The 26,832-nt window shown below is 36.3% G+C and overlaps 2 protein-coding genes across 7 annotated transcripts in view; one reads left to right on the top strand and one right to left on the bottom strand.

Moving 5' to 3' along the window:
• The window catches only part of LOC142344544 (uncharacterized), a 566,363-nt gene extending 541,305 nt beyond the window's left edge, over positions 1 to 25,058 (bottom strand). The window contains exon 1 of the mRNA XM_075396306.1: positions 25,051 to 25,058. The gene's annotated coding sequence lies outside the window, so the exon portion shown is untranslated. The remainder of the gene's footprint in view (positions 1 to 25,050) is intronic.
• The window catches only part of LOC142344540 (1-phosphatidylinositol 4,5-bisphosphate phosphodiesterase beta-4-like), a 129,710-nt gene that overhangs the window by 50,062 nt on the left and 52,816 nt on the right, over positions 1 to 26,832 (top strand). Inside the window, exons 14-21 of one of the 6 annotated variants that reach the window (XM_075396298.1) lie at positions 3,545 to 3,629; positions 4,325 to 4,415; positions 4,502 to 4,558; positions 5,335 to 6,246; positions 19,724 to 19,803; positions 23,409 to 23,616; positions 24,617 to 24,701; positions 25,132 to 25,411. In XM_075396298.1, the coding sequence (XP_075252413.1) occupies positions 3,545 to 3,629; positions 4,325 to 4,415; positions 4,502 to 4,558; positions 5,335 to 6,246; positions 19,724 to 19,803; positions 23,409 to 23,616; positions 24,617 to 24,701; positions 25,132 to 25,411 (1,798 nt within the window). Of the gene's footprint in view, positions 1 to 3,544; positions 3,630 to 4,324; positions 4,416 to 4,489; positions 4,559 to 5,334; positions 6,247 to 19,723; positions 19,804 to 23,408; positions 23,617 to 24,616; positions 24,702 to 25,131; positions 25,412 to 26,832 lie in introns of all 6 variants that reach the window. The other 5 variants (XM_075396297.1, XM_075396296.1, XM_075396302.1 and 2 more) reach the window with 5 other exon arrangements.

Genomic DNA, 26,832 nt, shown 5'->3' with positions numbered 1-26,832 from the left:
AATCCTAAAGGACCTGGCTTCTAACAAAGCGAAACCGCCAGGTGTTTCCATGCAATTATGAGCTTCATAAACATTTTTAAAGATTTTAAAGTCTTGTTAGGGCTTTCTTTATTCTTTTTGGTAGTTCAGATGCTTTTCTAAGGCGTGCTTGCGTTCATTGAGATTTTCTAGTCTATATTTGTTGTACGAATTTTTTTCGCTTCAAGTTTTTCTCATCTATCAGTGGTTGATAGGATTAGTACTCGTTTCATGTTTTTCTCATCTATCAGTGGTTGATATGATTAGCACTCGTTCCAATTTTTTTGTTCATTCAATTAGAATTTCTGTTGATTTTAATTCTGTAGCTTAAGTTTTGTCTCTGTTCTTTTAAGTGTATCTGCAATTTTCTTGTCTATATTTTTGTAATAATAGGCTGGGCTGGGGTTTTAGCAATGTTTCCGGTAGTTGGTTTTGACTGCTGGAACTTGAAACCAACAAGACTTGTGATTAATTCCTTTAACCCAGGTTTTATCTTTTTGAGGTGAGTTTTCTGTTTAGCTAATCTTGATACTTGGCGGTTGAAAAAAAGAAAAAGTTTGAGAAGCGCTGCCAATAGTTTCATATATTTTTTTAAAACATATATTTTTCAAAGTAATAAATCTGGAAAAAGTTAATGCGTTTGCTTTTTTCCAATTTAAATAGCATCATTGATTCTTCGTTGTAATTTAAAGATGAACTCGGCCTGAGTTTCGTTAACAGCAATTCATTTCCGACTATTTTGTTTCACAACCTCCCCCAGTGTTTTTGTGCCCCAGTTATACATTGTGTTGTTATACAGCACATTACTATGCAAAACATAGCACATGCGCCTGGGGACGTAAAACGTGTATGCGCACTACTTTGTTTAATAGCTGCGATAACTGAGTGGAGCTATTATTGGTCTTCTTTTATTGGTTTTTTTAAATTTCGTCACGCTCACTTTAAATTTGGTTTTTGTCCATTCATTCAGGCAATTTCGACTTAATTGCTTGCGTGATGCCGTTTGTGTTCGCGTGATCAGTTTTTTGGTAAACATCACTTACCTCATTCTCAAAAATAGCTTCACTCTGAGGCTTTTGCTTACTTCTGTTAATATAGATATGGTCAACTGTCAATGTTACTTTAATAAGAGGTTATTTAAGGGCTATTAAGGTTATTTTACATTTTTTTTGAGACTGGAGGTCTACATAGCAATCGTAGTTTGGACTGTGACTCCCTGCTCTCTTCAAAAACAGCTTTTTCCTTTCCTTTTAAAAATTGTTAATGAATTATATGATGGCGTGTTTTTTGCTTATGTACTCAAATTCTTCAACTGCTCTTCAACGAAGTTTGAAGCAATGGTTGCAGTCGTGTGCTTTCATAAAAATTTTTTGTCTTTGTGTTCCAGATTGCTCTTGGGAGGGATTTGGTCATGAAAGTTGATTTTTGATTGGTTTGACTCGCGTCCCGATTTCCCCCACGTTACCTATTGCAGATCGACTACTTATTTTTTAAGCTAGCTGCAACCACAGCTAAACTGTCTTCCACCTACTATGTTTATTATTACTAGCCGCTGTCGCCTCTCAACGGCTACTATTTCAGGGCTCTCCTTTTTTACAATCCAAGTATTGGATTGTATTGGGGCTCTGTCTTTTTTTTTGAAAGATGTTTTCACACATTCTTCAACGACTTTGATCTTTCAAAAAGGGAGAAACAGGTAAGTCCCAGTGGGCATTAATTTTCGCTGCTGGCTGAAAGCTGGTTTTTGTATTCTTTCACGTGCTTAGAGTGTTGCAGCTGCTGGGAAGGCTGGAATTCAAGGTTAAAAGCTCATTTTTAGGAGTTTTTGAGCCCAAAATGGTGCAAATTTTCTCATTTGTCCGTCATTTTTTAGTTTTTTGTAGATCTCCTTAATTCACGTTTGTTAAATTTGATTCAGGTCATTTGCAAGACGTAATTTCTTTTTATAACCATTTTATGAGCTATTTGTTTTCATACTGGAAACATAAACACGCAAATTGATAATAATTTTTGCAATTTTTTTTGTTAAGTTTTTCTAGTACAAAATTTTTGTCACTTCGATTTTTTTACAGCCTCAGGGGCAAGAAAACCTCCTCCAGGGTCTGATAATAGTTTGCGAGTATGTAATTGATTTCAACATTTTGGTATCTCAAATTTTAGCCAATTTTTGATAAAATTTGCAGTGTTTTTGTTTTTTGAAAATATTTTTCTTTTTTTGAGTTTTTCTCGTCTCAGCTGCCAGGCAACTTCGGGCTTGATAGTATGGGAATGCATAGTTGCTAGGTGGAAACTGTATGGTTTTTAACATATTATCACGAATTTTTGCAATTTTTCGATAAATTTTGAAATTTTTAAATTTCCTCAAAATTTTTGTCCTTCCAAATTTTTGAGCCAAAAAGGCTTGAAAAGGGGTCACTGGATAGCCTCTGAAGTCAACGATTTGGTTCTAAAGGAATTTATTGGACAATTTTTAGCAAAATTTCATTGAAATTTGCTATTGGTTTCAATTTTTTCTGAATTTTTGTCATTTTCTTAGTTTATCGATTTTTTTGGGGTCAGTGAAGCATTTTTAGGTCCTGTAGATGGGTAAGTGGACAGTTTCGAGAGACAAAAGAAAGGGGTTTTAAAATTTTTTTATTGCGAAATTAAGAAATATTCTTAAAATTTTGCATTTTTCAAAGTATTTGTCATATTTCTCCCTTTTTATATTTATTGGCCAATACACCTCTTTCACGGCTTGTGCTTGGATAATGGGTTTAATAAAATGCATCAAATATGATCTGTTTAAACGCTTCTACATTCTCAGAGCTTCTACAGCAGCGATGCTTATAATTTGTTTAGGTTGCTTGATTGTTTGAGGTTGATTTTCTTCTTGGCTGGCATAGTTCATTTGATCTGCTGCTCTGGTACAGTAGTTATAAGTTTTTCATTTAATTCTTTGGTTTGTATTTCAGGACTCGAACTGCTCTGTTTTTTAAATTTGCTTTACCTTTTGATCAGGTTTTTTGTTTTGCTTGAGTCGCGATTTTCACGTTTGACTTCTGACGTACCTCACTCACTGCTTCAACTGAATGGATTTTTAATTCTTTCACTCATTGAATTACGTAATCAAGTGAATATGGTCAAAATCAAAAGAAACGGGTTAAACATATAAAGCCCAGTCATTAAGTCTGTTATTATTAGGTTATCAAAGTTCATTGAAGCGATTGGTAGCTGGCATTAGTATTATGCTTAATAGCGTTCAGTTTAGAAGCTGAATTAGGTGTAATTTTAGAATCTAACCGAATATGCAGAGTTTGTACACCAATTAAGAATACTTTGACAATTCTGGCAATTTCTATCTCTTAATTTTTTCTTCTGTTTCAATCGCAATGTGCGTCAACGGCGGCTATTTTCCGGCAATTTGCCGACTATGTTCATTTTCGTCACCTATCGGCAGAATAGGTCCTCTTTGAGATCTGATTTTTGATAAATAACTGTTAGAAAAATTAATGCAGCGGTTGTATAATACTCAACTGTGTTTCAGTAAAAAGAATCAACTGAAGATGGCAGAGTACTGTGAACAATTTTTCGGGGAACGCCTCTTGAGGAATCCCTTACCAGAACACCCGGTTAGTCCAATTGAGAAACATTGTCGGAAGTCTACAGTGTCAGATTTTGGAAAGCCGGAAATGAAAATGATCTGAACATGGCTATTGCCTATTCTGAATTGGTTACGTGAATTAGAGAGAATTCGTTTCTACATTCAGACTGACATCTGGAAATGACACTATTCTCGATTAGTGATGGAATTTCTCAGTGATATTATTATAGTCACTGATCTCATCTAGACAAACACATGCTTCAAATTTTGACCACTGTGAAAAAAACTTGTTAAAAAAATACGCGATGTGCCCTGTTTCTGTAGCTCATCCCTCACAAAACTTTTGGATGTTGACTTTTGCTTAACTTTCTTTTGCTTAAACAGATGGTTTTTTGAAAAAGATGAGTTGAAGACCCAGGTTTTGGTAAATAACGTACATGGCTGTTCAAATTTTATATTTGAATTTTCTTTCTCTTCGTCGGTAATGCGTACATGACGTTTGGTGTGACAAAAAATTGCTTAAAGTATCTGGCCCTTTTCATTTATAGCCCCCACTTCAAAATTCCTCCCAAGAAAATTAATGTGAAGGTTTCTTGCATTTCTTACTATAGTGTTGTCTTAATAGAATGTCGGAACATTTCAACATGACAAAAATGTTTTACAGTGGGTATAACGGCACAGACTCGACAATACCTTTGTGCAAAGTTAACTTGTGCTTTTTAGTTGGAACCAGGAGTTCCGCTCCCATCGCCAAATGACCTCAAGTTCAAAATCCTCATCAAGAACAAACGACTAAAGAAAGAACTGGAGGAGAGTGAGTGCATGTCTTCTTTCTAAGGCTTCGGCCTATTTTGCCCTTTAAGGGACGTGATACTTAATATATTTCAGGTGAATTAGAAGAATTGCAAGTGGGCTCTGAAATTGAACTGGACGACGCAGAACCAGATGCAGATGATGGTTAGTTCAATTATCTACTAACTATTAAGTTAGCGGCAGTTATAACTAAATTAACAACAACTGATATTTTACCCTCATTCACTCATGACTTTCACTTAATATGTGCTTTATCTTAATACGTTTTCCATAATGTACACTTATTAATAATATTGCGCAAATTTTCCTAATCGTAATTCAATCATATCCGGTTTAAAAGTTCCTATCAATTTTGCTGCATAGATGTCGTCTTAACTGTTGACTCGACTTGGTAGCTCTACTTAAAATGGAAAGAAAAGTCCCCCAGTTTCACACTTGATTGACTTGGTGGTAGGCATGGTGTGTTTATTTGGGCGGATATCGGGTGTCAGTTCCAATTAGACTTAGAGGATCCCAAAATATATCCCGCAAAGTATACTGTTTTGTTATATATCCTCACTTATTGGGTTTTCTACCTGGAAGAAGAAACAGGAACTGATGAGGGAGTATTATTATGTGTAGACATAAAACTACGTTGAAATAATGCTTGTGAAACAATGCTTGAGATTTGAATGTTTTTCTCATTTTAATGTCTGAAGATGGATCGAATATCGTCTTCGTTTTGCCATTTTCAGTTAACGCTAGTGCCATTTATAAATTCCATAAAAATGATTTTTGAATTAAATACAAAGTTTGCTCTGTCTAAATTGAAGTGCTATCAATCATAATAAATTACGGAACTAGTGATTATAGGAGTAACAATAGTACTGATGATTGATGAGTGGTATACTTTGAATTGATAAGTTGTGATGATTTTGAAGAAAGCAGCTCGGGCGGGGAAGAAATGGAGGAGGATGATAGTGAGTATGCTGAGCTCCTCGACTGTGAGGACACCTCCTCCTCTGCCCCCGCCTCCGCCCCCAACCCACTCTCCCAAACACCGCAACCAGGAACCCTAGCGTCGCCCCAACCTTCCCATGACTCTCCGTCCCCCCATCACGCACTCCTGCTCGGGGGTGGAGGGGGCCAAGGCGATTACAGTTCTGCTTCCCAGTCCAACGCAGCTAGTCCCAGAGTTAGAAAACATCATCGTAAGAATCAAAATGTGATGGGCGTAAACGGTTCTGAAAATATAATTGGTCACAATCCTATCGGCGACAATTCTAACAATTTGACGTCTAAAAATACCTCAGCGAACTCTACGTCAAGCAGTAAAGCCCCGGCTGCATCGCCCAGCTCAATTATGTCGCGGTCGAAACAGACAAATCAAGGATCCACGGACAATGCTGGAAGCGCACTACCCGCAAAGAAGGTTTCAATTGGGAGCGCCTTCGAGAGAAAAGACTCGGTTAAAAGTCAAATTAGTGACTCTTCCGATCACGCTGGCCTCTCAACCACTTGTAAGCAGAAAAAAGCGAGCAAAGATAAAGAGTCAACCAGCAAGACCACCAGCATCGCCGCCTCGGGTCCAAAGGGTCTAGCAAAGAAGTTCAAAACTGGAACGGAGAAGAACGGAGAAATGAAAGAGAAAACGAAGAGCACCGGAATTTTAGGAGGCTCGAACAACAAAAGCTTTCGTTTAACGACTTCTCACAGCAAGGACGGCCAGGATCCTGGGGCAATAGTTCGAGGCGCAACCGTATCTAGTGGAAGTACGCCTCAAAACCCTTTGAGTTTGACAGCCAAAGTTGCGAGTCTATCCAAAGCTTCAGTGAAATCGGGCTCCGCAAATGGTACTTCTGTTTTTTTTGCCAGTATATCTTTGTCTCTCGTATGTGCCTTCTTCTGTTCCAGGAATGATTTTGTGACTTGTTGGCGTGACCTGTTCTTACCCTGGTTGAGCGTATTATTAAGTTGTTAGCTGTACATTTCTAGAAATGTTGGTGTTAGCTACTCATAATTTAAAAGTCACGAGCGATTTTACTAGTTAGTCCTTCTTTTATGTATTTTCTGTGCTTATGTGCATAATAGCTTCATACAAATACTTAGTATTCAAAATCTAAAGACTGATTGCCAAAATTATCAACCGTTATGTTGTCCTTTCTTTTTATGAGAAACCATCCAGAATTCTTCTTCGTTTACCAAATGTACTGTAGGGGCGTAGGATAGGCGAAAGAAATGCATTTTTTTAAAAAATGTTTGTAGAAGTTAGGCGAATATTAAAACACTGAAGAGGGTCACTTGAAACTAACTTGGCAAAAGCTACTGGGAGAAAATAGACGAATAACTGCAAATAACATATTGACTGCTTTAATACAAATTTTGGAGCTACTGGTCAGTTATATGAGAAAAATTGCCGAAATGATTTAAACTTTATAACACTTGCTTTGAAAAAAGTAAATTTTTGGCCCCCTTGTACAGCACTTTCTGGTGAAGAAAATGTGGAAGACGCTTAACTACTTTATATACTTTATTTTGTCGAGTAGACATTGAAGTGCCTCTTTTAAACGTTTAACTTGGTATTCGCCTAATTTCCGCAAAACCGAAGTGAACAATTTTTGTCTAATATCTTATCCCTCGTACTGTAAGATTCTCAATGCAGTCCATCAGACTTGTCCAACCGGCAACTTTTGCTTCACCTTAGCCGTTCGCGTCAAGCTTAATTGCTTTTCAATAGGTATCAGCTAAAATGTTCAAAGATTTTTTATAACGGTTTTCCTATTATGCGATTTTTAATTGCTCTCAACCAAATTTAAAGCAATTGTTACGTCATTTTTTGTCGTATATCATTTTTAATAGCCACGAAGCGATAGATGAGGCTATTATTGTCATTCTCTTGGTTTTTACAATTCAAAGAATTTGAATTGTATTGGGGCGCTGTATTGTTTTAAGATGTTTTCACACATTTTTAAATGACTTTGATCTTTCAAAACGGGATAAACAGGAAAAACCCAGCGGGCATTAAGTTTCATTAAAGACCCAAAGCGGGCTTTGGTTGTCCTTCAAGTGCTCAGAGTGTCGCAGCTGCTGGAATGGCCTTAATTTAAGGTTAAAAGATTATTTTTGGTAGTTTTTTTGCTCAAAATGGTGCAATTTTTTCTGTTTTTTGTGATTTTTTGAGTCTTTTGTTTGATTAGTCTCAGGTTGAAGTCTTTGAAAAATGATGAAGGTGTTTTGCGAGACAAAATTGCTTGTTATGACCATTTTACGAGCTATACGTTTTGGTGCTACAAGTACAAACACGCAAAATGATACTAATTTTTGCAATTTTTGTTTTTTGAATTTTTTTTTCAATTTGATTTTTTCAATCCCCAGAGGCAAAGGCATCTCCTTCAAAGTTGGATAATATGCCATTACATAGTTTCTACTAACAGTGGAATCGTTTTCAACATTTTAATGTCTCGAATTTTAGCTTTTTTGAATTTTAGCTTAGCAAGTTTTTCTAAAATTTTTGTGCCAGAAAACTTGTTCCATGATCTGATAAAACTTTACTGCATGATTGTTAGTGTAAATGGAATTGTTTTCAAGAATTTAATGTTTTGACTTTTATATTTTTTTGATAATGTTTGCCATTTTTTTCAAGTCTTATCAAAACATTTTTTTCCAGTTTTTCTTGCCTCAGTAGCCAGGTAAGCTCCTCCAGAGTTTGATAGTGTATTTTTACATAGCTGGTAGGGGGCAATGGAATGGTTTCAACATATAAATAGAATGAATTGCTATTTTTTGATGTTTGAAGTTTTTCTAAAATTTTTTACCTATCGATCTTTGAGCCGATGAATTTTTTTAAGTCTTGGAATTGGGTTACTGCATTGCCTCTAGAGACACAGAATTGATTCTGAAGACAATAATCACGATTTTCAGAATTTTTTCATTAAAATTTGAAAATGATGTCATTTTTTAAGAAAAATTTCTGTCGTTTTCTCGGTTAATCGATCTTTAAGGGCCAATGAATTTTTTTCAGATATAATCCTGGACCAATTTAAGATGCAGAAATTGGTTTTGAGCATATTTTTGAAATTTAGAAAGTTCAAAAACTTTGAGTTTCTAATTTTTTGAGATGATTTTGTTTGCGTTTTGGCTGGCATTGTTCAATTGATCTGCTGGTTAGTTAGAGTACTTTTGGATTGTTTTTTTCAGGACTTGTCCTGAAATGTTTTATTTCGTCGTCAAGATTTCTGTTACGACCATTTGGCGTCACAATCACTTCAAATCTCCTTTTTCTTTTTTTCATGCAATTTCAACTGAATTGCGTGCGTGACGTCATTTTTCAATCTTCTTGGAGCGAGTTTTTTGTTCATCGGCGTGATTAAGTTTTTGGTCACAGATGATTTATCACTCTCAAAAATGACCTCCACTTTCAACGAAATAAGGTCAATTGAGTGTATATCACTCTAATTGAAAGATTATTAGAGCAGCTAATAGAAGCACCAGTAAGTTTTACAGATTCGTTATCTAAGTTTAACATCTCAGTTGATAATGAAAAGAAAGAAATTTTTTGACTCTTTTTTATAGCTGCGAAGCTGTAAGCTGAGCGTAGCTATATTGCGGTGCTCTTGGTTTTTTTTTGTTTCGTCGTCTGACGCTCTTTTTTCGTTTTACATTTGTTCACACAGCAGAGCTGAAAAAGTCAAATTTTCTGAATGACTTCTTCCTCTCACTAACGGCATTTGCGCGCGTGACGTCATTTCTCACTCGCTTTAGCGAAAGTTTTCAGGTTATTTGCGTGATTAGATTATGATCATACGTGACTTACCTCACTCAATAAAATGACTTTTGCACTTTAAAACTTAAGTTTAATTTGAGTTTGTTTAAGGTCAAAGGAACTCATATGTGTAATAACAGTTCCTAACGAGAGGCTTCTGTGGAATGAATTTTAACAACCTTTATTGATTTATCGCTGAATGTTTTTTAGCCCAATTTTTTAAACGGCGTCGATTTTTTTTTCAATTTAGATCTGTATCTGTTTCTATCTCTATTATATGGCACGCAGGTCTATTCTTTCGCAGCTATTCCGGCAATCTGCCGGCTATGTTATTTTGTTTTCTTTTTGAGACTACAGATCTATGAAGCTATTGCGGCTGTTTTCTGACAGTCTCCCAGCTATGTTTTATTTTCTTCGAGCTCTTAGAGCCTTTCAGCGTACTGGTCTTCAAGTAATAATAATAAATTCGTTCTCAAACTGATTCGAATTAACAGAATAAACAAACAATCAGTAAGCTCTTATCATTTTGCAAGATCACCATTAGACTATTACTGTCCGTTCTCAGGTGTCTCAAGTATGCGATTCACAGAATCTGTTTTGGAGACTTATACTAATGTTGCGAAAGGCTGTTCAGAGAGATTGACTCCTCCACCCCCCTTTTGCCCGCACCACACTTTGCTGCTCCATCAGCCCCCGGTGCACCCCCCCCCCCTCGCTGCGCTCTCTTACGCCTCTTCAATTAAGCTAAAGCTATCCTCACTAAACGGTGCCTACCTACTGACGAAGCCCGCCGCTCGCCGGTCGTTTGAGAGCGATTCGCCCGACGTTAGTCGGTTATGTTTTTAGTCCTGCTGGTCTTATGCTATTTTTCGTACTACCGACGTTTCGTCTGAAAATTTTTGACCATTTGGCTTTTCGACCTCATAAAAGGAATAACAGGTAAAGCCTGGAGACGGCTCTTGCAGTTTGAACGTGCACACTTACTTCTTCCACGCCAGCCCTCCACCCGTTTTCTCCCTTACTCCACCCTCGTCGTGCACCTCGTTCTATCTGTATTTCCGCACGCTGGATACCCTTGCGACCCCCCCCCCCCCGCACACATCTCCCCCAATTAAGCTTTAGCTAGTCTCCGTATGCCACAGCTGGCTACTGACAACCTCTCTCTAGCTACTAATGGCAACTGCTCGCCAGTCTTTTGAGCTCAATTCGACCGGCGCTAGTCTGTTGTTTTTGAGATTAATTATGTTAGTACAGAAAAGCCCCATAAGGATTTATTGGTTTAAATAAAATTTCTAAAAATTGTTGAGGTACAATTATCAAAAACTTGAGTTCCTAATAATGAGCTATCAGGAAAACGTAAAACATGGTGATGAGAACAGTTAAATAATTGCCATTTAATTTTTAAAAACTGGAATTTTACTTCTGCCCGTCTTCGCGGAGAAATGTTTTTGTCACTCCCGTTTTTTGTCACTCACGGTTTTTGTCACTCCCGTTCCTCAGTTTTCCCAACCCACCCTGAACTGGTTCTACTGAACTTCTTAAGCTTATAAAAGCTACCAAGGCCCGCTACAATCAAAGCTAGCGCCGCAGCAGTTTTTTTTAAAAGCAATCCGACCGCTGTTGGTAAATTGTTTCATCTTTTCTTAACCGATTTCACGTTATAGTAGTAAGTTGAGGTCACTTGAAGATGTACAGTTTATTTCATTAATTTTTGAGGCCGTTTTTGAGAATAGGTTTTTTGGAAGGTGTTGTAAGACTTATTGATGGTATTGTGAAAAGATTGGCTAATTTTCAGTGTTGCTTCGCTGTTTTTAATTTGATTGCGTATATGAGGCGCTATCTAATCGAGCTACTGTTGGCCTTGGCTGAGTTTTACCAACCGAATACCAATAATAGCTTTCTTGTCGTGTTTCGAGATCAATCACATTGATTCAATTCTAGAACTTTGATTTCTTTTTTTCGAAAAATTTGTATCTGTTCATCAACGTCAGGCATTAATCTTTAGAGAACTTAGTTTGTTCGTAATGTAATGTAGTTAGTAGCTGCCTGTATTTTTCACGGTGAGCACAGTTTCTCCTATCTTTCTTTCTCCCTGCCTCACCTACTGTTTTACCCTCCCCACTCAACACCCGCTTCTACCAGTACCCCTACCCCCAGCTACCGGTACCGCGCATACGCCCGCAACTGCACAACGTGTTCCGGAAAACTGAAAGAGATCTAGAAAATTGAGTCAATGATTTTGATGAAACGGCTCATGGAGCTTTCTTGGTTTTCAAAATAGCTTTCTATACACCTTCATCTCGACTGAAAGCTCATGTTTTTTTTTACTTTTAGCCATTTGGAGGTTAAGAATTAACGTTTTGGAAACGAGTGCCCCGCCAATCATCGTTAAAAGTTTTTTGTGTTATGCTTCTCGTTTTGATAGTTGGATCTGTTTGTTTTTACAAGTATCTGATTTTTTTTGTGCAATCGAGTCAAGTATCAATTTCAATTGACATTGGTACTCAGTTCAATAGTTTTCAATTTAGAAATAGAATTCAGAATATATTCCTAGAAAAATTTGGGTTAAAGTTGCCTCTGCATGTTTCGCTCCGGATGCAAACCAGAGGAGTCAATTTCCTGACAATCGGTCGGCTGTTTAAAAAAAAGTTTTCTTAATTCCATTCGCAGACAATTTTAGGTCTAAATTTTCTGTTTTGTTAATTACAATTTTTTAAATGAAAATCAGGATACTTGTCATGCTAATTTAATTGCTTTAGAACACAGTCTGAACCAACTATTGTTGAATTTTTGCCTGAGAAACGGATAAAGTTGCAAAGCTTGAGGGCGCCTAATCTCTCTTCCGCTTTCTCTAATCTTTCGTAGGCTCTAGTTGTATTGATGGCACGAAGTTGCTGATGAAGCAGAGTTCCATGATTGCAAGGCTATGTTAATTTCGGGCACCCAATCACAAATCACGTGCCCGCCAATTATCTGACTCGCGCAACCTCCTCTTAACCCACGAGGCTGCTCTCCTCAAGATTAAGCTGGCTACAGCCAAAACAACCTTCTCAAATCAGTTTATTAATTAATTAATTCTTCAGTTTTCGACTGAGTTGTTTTGTCACTTTTCACTCATAAATTTGTTCATTCATAAATTGTTTTTGTTCATTCATAAATATTTCGTTGGCGTGAATTTTTCCAACAACAAATATTTTATCTAAAAATGAGTTTCGCATTCTTTAGTTGGAGGAGTTTTCAAGTGAGGAAATATCACTGATTGAATATTATTTGGAGAAATCTTTTGAAAAATAATTCTTGTAACAGGCATTCTTATAAATTAAGACGAGAAAGCCAGAAAATTAGATCTAAAAAATTTAAGCGAGCAATTTTTTTTGATCACGTGCGGCATTTTCAAGCAGTTTTTAAGTTTAAACTCCAAATTGTAGTTTCAAAGATGTTTATATCGTTTACCCAAACTAGTAATTGTGCGTTCGAAAGCTTCTTCGACTATCTGAATAAAAAATGGTGTTTTAGATTCAATCGTGAGCTCTTTTTTTACTATATTGCCATGTTGTGCGCTTTCTTAGCAGTTTTTGTATTCATCAAATTTTCATAGCATTCGGGCTAGTCTGGTGCTTCAAATTAGCTGTTCGAGTGGCTTTGGTTGGCTTTCGATATAATGGTTATTGATTTTGAGTTGTTGTTTTAAAAGGTAATTGGGTAAATTTAAGCAAATTGTGGCCGATTTTGTGTTTTACTTGTTCAATCTTTAGTTTCCAGTTATTTTTATAGGTTTTGCTCCTAACCGCTGCCATTGAAGGTCAGAGAGGGAACTTTTCACTGAAATAAATAATAACAAATTTTGTTGTGTTTTTTTTCCTTTGCATTTTTGTTGTTTATTGAGTTTTTGCCTGGGTTTGGCTGGGTTATTGCCTGAGCAGCAGCAGTAACGAAATTTATTTGCTTTTTAGCATTTCGTGGTTAATTTTGTTCAAATGTTTTCTACATGGTCATACATTTTTTCCTTTCCTCGGTTTTCTCTGTATGAACTTTTTTTTTGCTTTTTTGTCAATTGGCAGTCTTTTATTGAATGGTAAATTTTTGCCGGCAGTTGTTTTAGTGCCGCGATTCTCAATGAATTTTTCTTCAGGTTCTTTATCAGTTTTTGTTGTTAGTTACTTTTCCATTGTTAATTTGCCTGTTATTGTTTCAAATTGATTAGAATAATCAATCAGGAGGTTCGTTATCTGAAGTCTTACGGCTATGTTTTTTATTTACTGATTTGTGTGCATATCATCACTTTTCACTCTCATAAGTTTGAGAAGTTTTTTGGTCTCTTAACTCACTCCCAAAATGAACTGCAACCTGGAGATCACTTTCATTTACTAATTAGCTTTTGCTTTATAACTGGAGGCGTTTAAGTCAAGAGAAAATATCTGTCTAGACATATAGATATCTCATTTATGTGAGGAGAGCTATTGATAAGTTTGAGAAACTTTACTAGATCAGAGCATTTAGTAGAAAAACGGATTTTGTTCTAAAATTTTTAATTTTTGAGTTTTTTGTTGTTCTTTTGAGAGTGCATGCCTAAAAGGCTATAGCATATATTTTCTATAATTTTTAGCCGTTTTTTATCATACGTTTTTTTACATCATATTATATACATATAATTACATATTCTCTTATAGTTTTGCTATTTTTAATATTTTGTAAAAATGAGATGTTATTTGATAAACACTCCCCGCTCAGAAAATATTATTTTCTTTTACTCTTTTGCTTCCTTTAGCTACCCATTGTTCCAAAATTTTGACATGGGTTTAAGTCTCGATATTTCTTGACTGAAAAGAAGACTTTTTAGTTTTATGTTTCCAGCTGATTTGCAAATAATTAATCGTCACCGACAATTGTTGGAGATTTTAATAATATCCCGGGTTTTCAGCTAACCATAGGTGGTTAAATCTTTTTGGTGGTTCTTTTTTTAATTTTCCACGTATTTATGCACGCACTCGAACTTAAATCGAATTAACTTTCATCTTGCATGAAAATTACAACCTCTAATAATTTTGAAAGAACTCCGATATTATTGAAGAGGGCCGCTGTTATGAGGACATTGCATTGTTTATCATCCAGGAATCATCTTTCACTCCTCTCAATATTTTAACATAATGCGAGCTTTTGATTTTTAAACAGTTGAATATTTTTACGGTATGGGTATTGTTTTCAGTTTTATAGCTAGTTCGGAGCGTGGTTCGTTTCCCTTGTACTTCAGGATATAACTTTTTTTAGTTTGCTGTATACATCGATTTTTCTTGCAACCATTTTCTACTGCCGCTCAGCAACCGAATTGCACGAGTTACTTGCCTCGATCAAAAATTATTTTTTCACTAGAAATTTTAACGAGTATTCAAACTCTAATTGAAGGTCAACTTAGCGAATCGAAGTTATGTATGACATTCAACTGGGTTCTTAGTTGGCGGCGTGTAAACGTAATGGTTTTATAGGGCGTGTGAAACTGCCCAACACATTTGAACATCGACAATTGACAAATTTGGTCTAGCCTTTTTCATCTTTTCTTTATCCGTTGCAATTTCATTGGAGGTATCAACGACTACTTTTTCCGGCTGCGATGAATGTTTTCATATTTCTACAAAATATGCGTTGCTGCATCTAGAAGTTTTTCTGAACTGTAAAGTCTGACGTAATAACGTACAAACTATTTGCCACGGAACTGAAATTAGGCTGCAATGATTGCCTTGAAAGTTTATATACTCAAATTGATCAATGCTATAAAAATGACTTGATAAGGAGCGCTGGTAGCAATTGGTGTCAGACACAACATGGGAACTCCGGCACTTCGAGCAGGAGCTTTAAATTGAAAATTCAAAAGGGTTGGGGATATTATATTGAAATTTACTAAATAAGTATAACTATAAGCTTATCTAATGGCTTTTGCATGAGTTCAGTTTGTAGGGACTAAAGGGTGAGTTTTAACAGCTTGATGGCTACGGGCTGATAGTCAGACAGACTTCGCTCAATTTCAAGTCTCTAAAAACTTATAAATGTCGATTTGACGTTGATTTTGAAGCTGAAAGAAGTGATTTGGAATAGAAAATTTTTGTGAAACAGATTTTCCATGCTCTTTATTTTACGGCTGCTATATGAATCATTTGTGGTAAATTGTCTCTTTGTTTGGGGTTCAATCTATTATGTCTTCTCTGCTATTTTTGGTTGTTATTTCCTCTGTTGTGGAGTAAAATGTCACAACTAAGATTAGATGTAACTGCAATTATAATCAGATCAGATTACATGCGAGTTGAAATTGGATATCTTTATTTATTTGCGGTGATTTTTACAAAATGAATTAAAAGCTCTCCATGTATTGATTCTGTTTAGAGCATTCAACATGAAACTTTAAAAACAAAAACAAAACACCTAAATGAACGGAACTTTGTATACTTTTCAAAGTAAAGTTGTTAACTGAAATTAAGTTTAGAAGTCTTAGTTTGAATTGAAATTTTGATGTTTGTAGTTTTCTTCCGAAATAAAGACTCGCTCCTATTTTCCTCTTTTAGACAGTTTAGGGAAAAGTTGATTGTTTACGATGTTTTCTCATAAATTGTGGAATTAAGGGAAAAGCAAATAGTTCGAGGAAGAAAAATTATTTTCCTTGTTGTCGTCTGAACGGCTGGTTTGCCCAAATTTAAGAGTGAAACGCTATGTTCACAAAACATGCTTTTGTTTACAGAGCCTTAGGGAAATTGTAATGAATGTTGCCTCAAAATGGTATGACAATGCTTAATTTAACCCACATTTTCCGGGCTCGTGAACTGTTTGTAGGCGTCAATTCCCTAATGTAATTGAGATAGAGAGGAAAGAATTAACTTTTCATGTTTGAGATTGCTGGGAGGAGTGAAAATAGATTAACTTATTTACTAAATAATCGACTAGGGATTTATTACTGCCTGAAATGAATACAGGGTGCCGCTTATCCACCCCAAATTGGGGAGTTGTACTACCGGCTAATGAAGGGTAGCATTACACGCCATCATTAACAATACAAACTACTCAGCCCCATTTCCCATGCTCCCCTCCTCCCTCTCTTTCTCGCTTCGACCTCGACTTTGCCTTTAAACTAAATCAGCTTGAAATACCTCTACGGGCATTTAACTACATTTGAACTAAATGTGCTACTGGTTAAATGGACATCTCAATACATGTTCTGGCGTTACGTGACATTTTACCCAATACCGAAATTTGCAATGTGCCAAAATACCCAAAAAAAAGAAAGCAGTTGGATAGTCCCGAATAATTTGATCTTGTGTTAGTCTCATATCAAGTCTCACGGGAAACAGGCGCGGCTGTAGATTATGCCAAACAGTCTTTCTAATAATTTGAGCAATAGAGTGAAATTGACAAACTTTGGGTATTTTGGCACGGGGTAAGTGCTCGTGCCGCCGTGTTATGTTGTTTACTTCTGCTGAGTTTGATTATGACAATTGGAACGTCTTCTGTGTCTTCGTTTTTAGTCGTGCTCTTCTGCTTAAATATTTCCTCAAATGTCCGTCAACTGATCTTCTCCCTGCCCCGCTGTTATTGTTGTTATTAGACCAAGTAGATAGTTGTGATGTGCCGTAGAGAGTAAATGAATGCTAGATGATAGATTGAGATAATGACCCGGACTGAACGCCTAATCTTAATCAGCACGTCGCTAAATCAGCTTAATCAAATTTGAATCAGTGAAGTTGCACGCTTTAGATCTGTACTCCATCAGATCAGTTAGTGTCAATTTTTAGATATATTTCAAATCATCTCAAGATTTTGCAATTCTAAAGACTTCAACTATGATTTTATCAGTACTCATTTAAACCCTGAAATATCCACTTAAAACCTCTGCAGGATTGGTTTGTCTGAAATAAGAAATTAATAGCTGCTAAATAAAGAGAGCTGAGCAAGCTACTATTGGCCTTCTCTTGGTTTTTTATTGCGCTCGAATGAGAAGCAATTATTGTGCAAATTTATGCAAATTTTTTGCTTGACAGTTTTGCGCTTTTCTTCTAAAATAGTCTTTGACTTCTCAAGTGACTTTTCACGCACTTCTTGATTTTTGAATGATTTCAATTGCTCTCACTCCGAAATAAAGTTTGTTGTTTATTAGAGAGTCGATGACAAGGTCCTGATTGCCGAGTTGTTAGCACCTCCGTCGAGGTGACGGGTCGGGATTTGAATCCTACCTTCGGCTGATGTTTTCGCACCCATAAAGAAAAATTAATCTAGGCTACAAACCCTGAATAAAATTGCGCCGTCTGTCATTCATGAGCGGTTTTTACGACGATAGTCAGTTAATGGTTTCAATTCAATCAATTTGAATTGTCTTGGGGTGTTGTCTTTTTAAGATCGTTTCAAACAGCTATGTTGATCGAAGTTTAGTTTCTTGAGGGCTGCAAAACGAAGTGGAACAAAGTAGTTATGGCAACCTGTTGGCGTTTTTTTGCCATGAAAAGTCTCCAATTGTGCTCATTTGCGACTGCGAACCCAATTTTTTTGTGTTATATGGCTGTTTGTTTTCAATTATCGACCAATTCAAAGTTGCAAATTTTTAAATTTTTTACCAGGACACAAAGGATGTGTCAAGAGATCCAACTTTCGTCTCCTTTTTGCAATTGTCCAACAAAGCCGACGGACCAATTTATTGTCATTAATAGCCGCCCTCATCTTCTCAGCCAGCTATTATAGCGCTCCTAATTTTTTTTTTACTTCGTCGAACTTTTTTTCGCTTTACCATTTTGCCGCTTTTTCAGCATTTTGCGTGAAATCTTTTTGACTTCTCAAGGCTAGTTTCTCTCTTCTCTCATTCTGCTAAAAGTGAATTTGAACATCAGTTGCTCAGCAAAGTAATTCAAAATGAACAGAGTCAGAATAAAAAACTGAAGTCAGAAATAGAAACGGGATAAACCCATACAGCCCAATTTTAGATGCCCGATATTTGAACGTCGTTCCTATAAGTCTTAGTTACCATCTCTTATGCTTATTGGTATTGATAGTAGCCCCTGTAGCCTCCCTCTAAGAAACAGAAGTATGTTCAACTACGAAATAAATCGGACTTAAAAAATGTTTTTGTACAAAAATATTTGTTTCGATATCTTCTTTTCTTTCAATCCCAATCATGCTTATTGGAATCAACGGCGGCTATTTTCCGGCAATCTGCCGGGTATGTTTTATAAATTTTTCGCAAGTTTTATAACCGTAAGAGATGTTGGCACAAAATTGAAAGCTAAAAAAATCCTCGACGTTTCATATCTTAATTTTTAACCCAATTACAGCTCAAGGATATTCCACCTTGCATAAACAAATTATTACAAAACAAAACGATTTGAATGACTGACGTTAATAGCACGCATAGCGTAGAGGTTCAAGTTTCCGACTCTCATCAGAGAGCGTAGAGGTTCCAGTTTCTGACTCTCATCCGAGAGGTCGAGGCGAGGGTACGAACCCCTCCACAGTCAGAGGGAAGTTTTTGCTCCATTTAAGTTTCTTTAACATGTCCCTTGTAAATTGTTTGAATAGAAAAACTGGCAGTGTCAAATGTCACCCAATTTTTCCGGCATTTTATAATTTCCCGACAAAACCGAAATTGGTTATTGGCTTGTTTTGACCCAAATATCGGGACCAATATACTATATTCTTGCATTTCAAACTATACACTCCTAGAGCAAAAAATAGGGGTGAGCCAATGGTATAGCAGATGTACCACTGCGCGACAAAGGAATTTGAAAAAAAATTAAGGATGCGTACAAATTTTAAATGTTTCTTTATAAAATGCAGTTTTATTTTCATATATATACTTACTGATAATTCGTTGTGGCTGTTTCCCATTCAAAAAAAGTTGCAGAAACTGAATTGAAAGCAGAGTTGTTAATCGTTTCCTTCATGTGATTCAGAGATGCTGATATTTTGGTAATTATAAAAACGTAATTTTAGGGCTAATATATTTACTAAAATATAAATAGGGCTAATATATAAATACGATGGTTTTTGCTGTGAGTAAACCCTTTAGTGGTTGATTATTCCCTTTAGTGGTTGATTATTCTGTGAGTAAACCCTTTAGTGGTTGAGTTAACCGGTTATGAGTCGATTATTCCCGTGTTTGTTTTCTCAACAAACAATTTTTTGCATTTCAGTTCAGAGTTTGATTGAATTGCTTTTTGCTGATGATCTTTTCACTTCTCTGATGATTTTTAAGCCGCGTTTGAGTTTTTCTGGCATTTTCAGACTCGCTGAGGAAGAAAATGGTGCGAAATAGTGAGCCTATTTTGGGCATAAGATTTTAAGAGCTCACTACTGTTCTACGAACAATTGCAGCTATTTCTGGCAATCTGCCAGCTAGTTATGTATTAAACTTTAACCTGATTTGGAAACTCAAAAATTTCTTTCAAGGAAAAGTGCTGATTAAGATTTGAATTCATTCCGCTGAGTAATTGAACCTTGCCCCTTTTCGTATGGAGATAAAGTTTATTCAGCAGGTTGTCTGTCGACGTCAAATAATATCAAATGATCGAACAATTGTTCATGTGTCTGTTTTGTTTCAGTCCAGGAGCCACATCCCGAGAGGAAAACTGTGGCGGAGAAATCAATGTCAAATCTTTCCAAAGAATTCCTCGAAAAAAAGGTAACAGTCTGCATCCTTGATTGACATACATAAAAAAATTCTAAGCATAAGAGGGCATTTAAATTTTATATCGAAACTAATTAACCATCCAGATGTTATAGAAAATTGATTCTGGCTAAAAAGCAGTGAAAAACTTACAAATTAGTTTTCAAGCAGGTACTGTCAAGCAGGTACTGTGAATTTTAAGGCTAGTTTAATTTTAACAATAATTTCCGAGTCTTTGCAATTATCAAGATTTGCATCAAAGCAAATTTTTAAATATAGTGACCCCATTTTGAGACAGCAGATTTTCTCTCTATTGAAATTGCATTTTTATATCAAATTCGTAAATGTATCTATCCAGAAGTTGAAAGAACGCTATAGCTTGAGCTCAGCAATAAAATCAGTTTGCTCTAAAAATTAGTTTTTGGCGGTATTCAAAACGCTTGCTGAGTTCATGGGCGCATTGCAGGACAGCGAAGCGAGGGAAAGTTTTTTGTTTACGCGCGGCATTTTAAATCAGTTTTTTCATTTTTTTTGTAAAGAGTTTTTGTTATGATTTGTTTTAGTTTTAAGCTGCTTTTGATAGTGTTTTGAAGGTTTTTGGTAAATGGTATAAATTTTATGATAATTCGGAGGTTTTTCATGTTTTTTGCGATTTTTTGACGATTGTTAGGTTTTACTGCCTCAAATGGGTATTGAAAAGGCCCCTATTAATTGAGCAATTTTTTAGATAACAAGTGGTTACAGTTTTGATTGTATGAAGTTTTTTTAATGCGAAATATGACAAAAATGGCAAAAATATTTTTCTATTTTTCTTAATTTAATTGCAGTTTTTCGTTTTTTTTTTCTGTTTTCGAGACAAGTTTCTTAGCCTATTATGACTTGCCTATTGTTTTACCAATATCTGGATACCCTGATGGTTGAAAGTAATCTTACTTTGGATTTATGTGCTTTTGTAATATTAAAAAATTTGTGAACTTTTCCAGTTTTTTGTCCAAGTTGTTTGTAACAGCTTATTTTTCATGATTTGGGTTCTAGTTTTTTTAAAATTCTCATAAGTGGTTTTAGTAGGTACTACTTGTTTTGATGAAGTAATTTTGACAGAGATAGTTTTTTCGGGATCTCTATTTATGACAAAATTTGATCAGATTTTTTATCATAATTTGGACAGATTTGATTTTTTTGTTTTTACTTTTTCGTTTTATGGTTTTGTTTCAAGATAATCATAAATTAGTGGAGGCACGTTTTTTCTGATGAGTATTTGGATGGCGTTTAAGTGGATTTCCACTTCGAGTCATTTCCGGAATTCTTCCGGCTATGTTTTTAATTCGCTTTACCTTTTGATCACGTTTTTTGTTCCACATATGTCACGATGTTCACGTTTGACTTCTGACTTACCTCACTCATTGTTTCAACTGAATGCATTCTTAATTTTTTTCTTGACTTGAATTACGCAATGCAGTCTCAATACGGTTAAAGTCAAAGAGCAAAATCAAAAAGGGGTTAAGCCGATAACGCCCGGTCATTAAGTCATAGTACATTAAGTTATCAAAGTTCATTAGTGCGATTGCTGGCTGATATTAGTATTGAGCTTAATACCTTTCAGTTTAAAAGCTGAAGTAAGTATAGGTTTAGAATCTAACTGAAACTGCACACTGAATTAGAACAATTTTCAAAAATTTGGAAAAAATGTCAATTTCAATCCCGATGTGCATCTAGCGCGTCAACAGCGGCTATTTTCCGGTAATCTGCTGGCTATGTTTTGACTTTTTCCATTAAAATGTCAAATTAGAATGGCTATTTCAGTCACACGGAAGTAGTGAAGGGAATGAAAAAGCCAGCTGTTTTAAAGCATGAACTTGTTCCGATTTGCTTTTTAAGTGCAGTGAGAAATTGATTTTTGAACATTTTCGTTTTCTGAGAGAATAATTGTTCCACTTGGGGCATGTGGAACTCTGTTTTCACTGTTTTTTCTCTTGATTTTTCCGAATCGAGTGCATTAAATATAAATTAAAAGAAATCTTCAGTGAATTTTTTTTGCGCGCATTTGTTTTCTCACTTAGCAGTTAGTCGCTTTATCAACATGTTGCACTGGGTTTTTGATGCCATAAATAAAGTCATGTTTAATGTTTGCAGTTAATAGTTAAAGATTTTAATGACTGTCACTTTTTCTATAAAATGTTTTTGTTTTTTTCCAATTTGCTTGTTTTGTTCTTTTTCTAGTCTTATCGCCTCTCAGTAATGACAGATACCATTGGTATTCTAATAAAGATAATTGAACCTTCTTAGTTTCCTCAGTTAATAGCTTGTAGTTTCTCTAAGTTGGGCCATGTTTTTTCATGAAGTTTTAGTGAATTTTTCTTATTCGCCCGCATTTTTTTGTCTTCTGGGCATATAACCTGAGTAATGATAGTTTACATTGGGTTTGTAATAGAGTTGTAATAGAGACTATTTAACGTATTCATTGATTTTTAATTGTTTTCCTGACTTTGACAAAGTTTTACTAAAGATGTTAGCGTTTTGTTGCCGCCTTATTCGTCTTTTGACCTAATCGCGTTAATAACAGATTTCATCGAAATTAATAACAAATTTCATCGAAATTCTTCAACAGCTAAATTTGATGCATATATTGTATCTTTTGATAATAGTTATTGCTTAAGTACCATTTTTTTCCGAACAGCAGCGGTTATTTTTTATCAATTCTTTTGGTTTATTGGTATTTTTGTCACTCGGTTACTTAGTGTTATTAATAAAGGAACGTATGTGCATTTTGTCGTGAAATAGTATAATGCTCCGTCAAACAAAATTTTGTTTCGCTTTACCGTAGTTCACGGCTAACATTTCGTCATCTCTTGGCTATAGTTTCACTCTTCGTTCATTCTCTTTCAAGGTTTTTTAAATAGCATTTTGCTCGGCAAAGCAAGCTTAATTGAGCAGAATCAGTATCGAAAAATGAAATCAAAAATAGAAACGGAATAAAGCCCAGATTTAAATCACCTGTATTTGAACTTTGTTCTAATTAGTATTGTTTACCAGGTCTAGTGTTTAGTGGCATTGATACTAGTCCTTGTATCATCCCATTAGGAAACAAAAGTATGTCTAACTACACAATCCGATCAAAATAGCTCGCTGTCATATATTAAAATATGAGAAAGTATTATATTAGAGCACAGCCAATCCGCCTGATAAATGATATTCGGTGTGGAAAAATAAAGCAGTAAAAAGTAATTGGAAATAATAGGGTTAAAAAGCAGAGCGAATCAATCTTGCTTGAAAACTCGGCTCACCCGATATAAGCATCTACGAAAAAAGGGGAAGGTAACAGATTGTGACACTCACACTTTTTTGTTCATGCAATGAGAATCACTGGCGGCAGTTTAATTTAATTGCCGTTAAATGAAGATTGAGCCACTTATTTCTCTAATATAATATATCCCATTTTTAAACTTCAATTTATGTTTATTGTGGTTTAAATTATTCCCGTTACCATTGCCAAGGTAATTGAGCTTAAAAGAAACAGTTACAGTTGGGAACTGTTTGTAGCTATTAATCTCATAATGGTGCGTGATGTTCACTTATACGCATAACGTATGACAGTAATGAGGTTGAGATTTGTTGAGCAGGATAGTTCACCAATTGGTGCCAATTCTGGCTCCGCGGGGACTGGTGCTGGGAGTGGGGGAGGTGCTGCGATTCCAAAAGACATGATTGACGAGACGATAGTACAGAACTACCAGTACGTTAGTGCCACCACCAACGTTCACCCAGTCCTGTCTGCACTTGTCAATTACTGTCACCCTGTCAAGTTCCAACACTTCAAGTCATCCGAAGGTATGTCACGTCTATATCTACTCTGCACTAGCGGGGTGTCTTCAAAGTAACTGCCACATAGAACCTTTTTGAGTGACCCGCATCGAGTATTTTTTGGCAAGAACGCATGTTGTGAATTTAAATACAAATCAATTAAGAATTGTATGCATAATGTTTTTAGCTGATCTCTTCGGTCATGTATTTGCATACATTTTGATAAGTGCTGTGATACTTAATTCTATTTTGTCATTACTACATCGAGTGGTTAAAAATAAATACTCTGTTTTATGTTGGAGGTGTTTCTTTAAATAACCTTAAACCACCTGTTGTGATCATCCAACAATTTCAAATCGCTGTAGAAGTTTTTTTGCGTAACACTAAATATGATTTGTCGCGGTCTGTTGCACGCGGTCTATTGAGTACCTCTGTTCCGTCTACACATCTTGATATAGTTGGACGGATGTTGCAAATCCTTTCGTATAGGTAATTAATGATACTGCTAAAACTCTGGTCCATTTAAGTCATTATTACCATGCTTATGCTCGTGGTCTGCATGTTATTGGATCCTTTTCACAATTCAATTTCTAATTTTACTCTGAGCTTAATCTTGGTGCTTGATCTGCAATCATCGATACAGGCTTCAATAATACCAAAAAGGATAAACGCTTTCGAGGTTAGCCAACTGATAATTAGAGGAATAACGATGAGCGCCGATAGTTTGTCTTCGCCGAAACTATTTCAACCTTCTGAGTTCAACTTGAGGATATTAAAACCCGCACTCGGCATTAATGACTATCGAAGCTGTACATTGCGATTCGTCGAGATGTGAGTATTTATTATCAAATATTCTTCAGCTGCAGTTGAATTGGATGCTGTAAAAAAATTTGACGGACTGCTCAAAACAAGTCTTTAAGCATGTGCTCTTTAACTATATGGCGCCCATTGGTCGTTACTATTTATATGAATTGTTACCGGAGTAACTTTTGAACTAAATAGCAATTTGCACGAATACTTGTTTCAGCCAAAAATATCCACTTTCACATGAGCTCCTTCAACGAGACAGTGGGTTTGCAGCTGCTCAAGCAGGACGCCCAAGAGTTTGTCAAGTAAGACAATTCAAAAATTCATATCAATTTACTTCATATAGTTTTCCCGTTGAGGTAATTTCTCCTTTTAGTATGAAGTCCTTTTTACGTTTTGCTCAATTTTTCCCAAAATTGTGACTTTTATCTAGCAAAAAAATTGAAAAATTGTGAAGTATTAAAGTTTTGGTGCAGTTGATTTGAATGTTTGATCTATTGGTCCACAGCTTGCGTCTAAATGTCTCAAAAGTTTGCCAACAAGCTGTGGTCGCCTGCGTTTAAAAAATCATATTTTGGTTAGGCAAAGTCATTATTTATTCTCATTGTAATGAGAATCGTAACTTGAACCAGGTGAATGGCATTTTGAATTTTGATTTAATAAGTTTAAATTGTCTGGTCAATAAGGTGAAAATGCTTCCTTGTTCTGATGCTATTTTAAATATATTTGCTGCAGCTACAACAAGCGACAATTATCTCGAATATATCCGAAGGGTGGAAGAGTAGAATCCAGTAACTACCAGCCACAGCTTTTCTGGAACGTGGGCTGCCAACTCGTCTCACTCAATTTCCAGACCAATGACTTGGCCATGCAGTTGAATCTCGGCAAGTTTGAGTACAATGGCAATACGGGCTACCTACTTAAGCCAGATTTCCTTCGCAGATCAGATAGAAGGTTTGATCCGTTTGCGGAGGCACCTGTGGACGGGGTCATTGCTGCTACCTGCTCTGTAACGGTTAGCTATTTAACGAAGATATTTACCTCCCCTCCCCGATCCAATGCAGCCATCTACAATTAATGGCTCCTACAAAATATTTTGCAATTATTTGTGCCCTGTTTGCTCTAAACGCCATTTGGTGCCATTATATTAGTCTATTGGTCTTTCTAGAGCATTTTTTTCTTGATTCATCTTTTTTGTCTGTCCTTTTGAAGTTTTGTCCTGAAAAACGGGACAAGCTGGCAAAGCCTGTGGGCATTTAGTTGCTGTGCTGCTCTTAGAGCTTTGCTATTCTCTGATTATAGAGTACAGCCAGCCCCCCCCCCCCCCCCCTATCCTCCCCTCTCCCACCTTATCCTCCCCTCTCCCACCTTATCCTCCCCCTCCCATCTTATCCTCCCCCTCCCATCTTATCCTCCCCCTCCCACCTTATCCTCCTCCCCCCCCCCTGTCTAAAGTTGCGTTCATTTCAGTCCAGCTGGTCGTTTTTATGCACTTTATCGTACTGCCTAATTTTCATCTGATCGTTTTTTGTCTGACCTTTTGGCTTTTCGTCCTCAAAAATTGGGAAAATAGGTAACGCCCGGAGGGCATTCCGTTTCTCTTAGCGCCTTTACAGTTTCTAAGTATTTATCGAAACTGTTTAGGAGACCCCCTTCCTCCACCGCATTCAACGCGTAACCCCGCACGCTTGACCCCTTCGTCCACCGCAATCCATCCCACTCCCTCAGTAACTCGAATAAACTTGCCTACCAAAGCCGCAGCCATCTACTGTCAAAGTCAACCGGTCGTGAAGCGACTTGTTTGAGAACAATTTGCCCGACGTTAGTTGGTTGTGTCTGTAAACGAAGCCTAACTGCATTGTGGAACTCCTTACGATTCGAAAATTGTATTGGTACTCATGCCTTTCATGTAACACAAAATGGAGTAATTGGTAGAATGTCTTTTTCAATCGATAGTCTGTTGAAATTTAATTGAGACACAAAATGCCAAACGTGAAAATTGGGATCTATTCTGTTTTCCTGTATTGATCTTTTCTGAAAGAAAGAAAGAAAGAAAGAAAAGAAAGAAAGAAAGAAAGAAAGAAAGAAAGAAAGAAAGAAAGAAAGAAAGAAAGAAAGAAAGAAAGAAAGAAAGAAAGGAAGGAAGGAAGGAAGGAAGGAAGGAAGAAAAAGAATGGAAAGGAAGGAAGGAAGGAAGGAAGGAAGAAGGAAGGAAGGAAGGAAGGAAGGAAGGAAGGAAGGAAGGAAGGAAGGAAGGAAGGAAGGAAGGAAGGAAGGAAGGAAGGAAGGAAGGAAGGTAGGAAGGTAGGAAGGTAGGAAGGTAGGAAGGTAGGAAGGTAGGAAGGTAGGAAGGTAGGAAGGAAGGAAGGAAGGAAGGAAGGAAGGAAGGAAGGTAGGAAGGTAGGAGGAAGGAAGGAAGGAAGGAAGGAAGGAAGG

This window comes from Convolutriloba macropyga, chromosome 8 (genome assembly GCF_964194025.1).
Source record: "Convolutriloba macropyga chromosome 8, txConMacr16.3, whole genome shotgun sequence".
Classification (NCBI taxonomy): Eukaryota; Metazoa; Xenacoelomorpha; order Acoela; family Convolutidae; genus Convolutriloba; species Convolutriloba macropyga.
The sequence above is the reverse complement of the archived record's forward strand: the minus strand, read 5'-3'. Positions and strand labels throughout refer to the sequence as shown.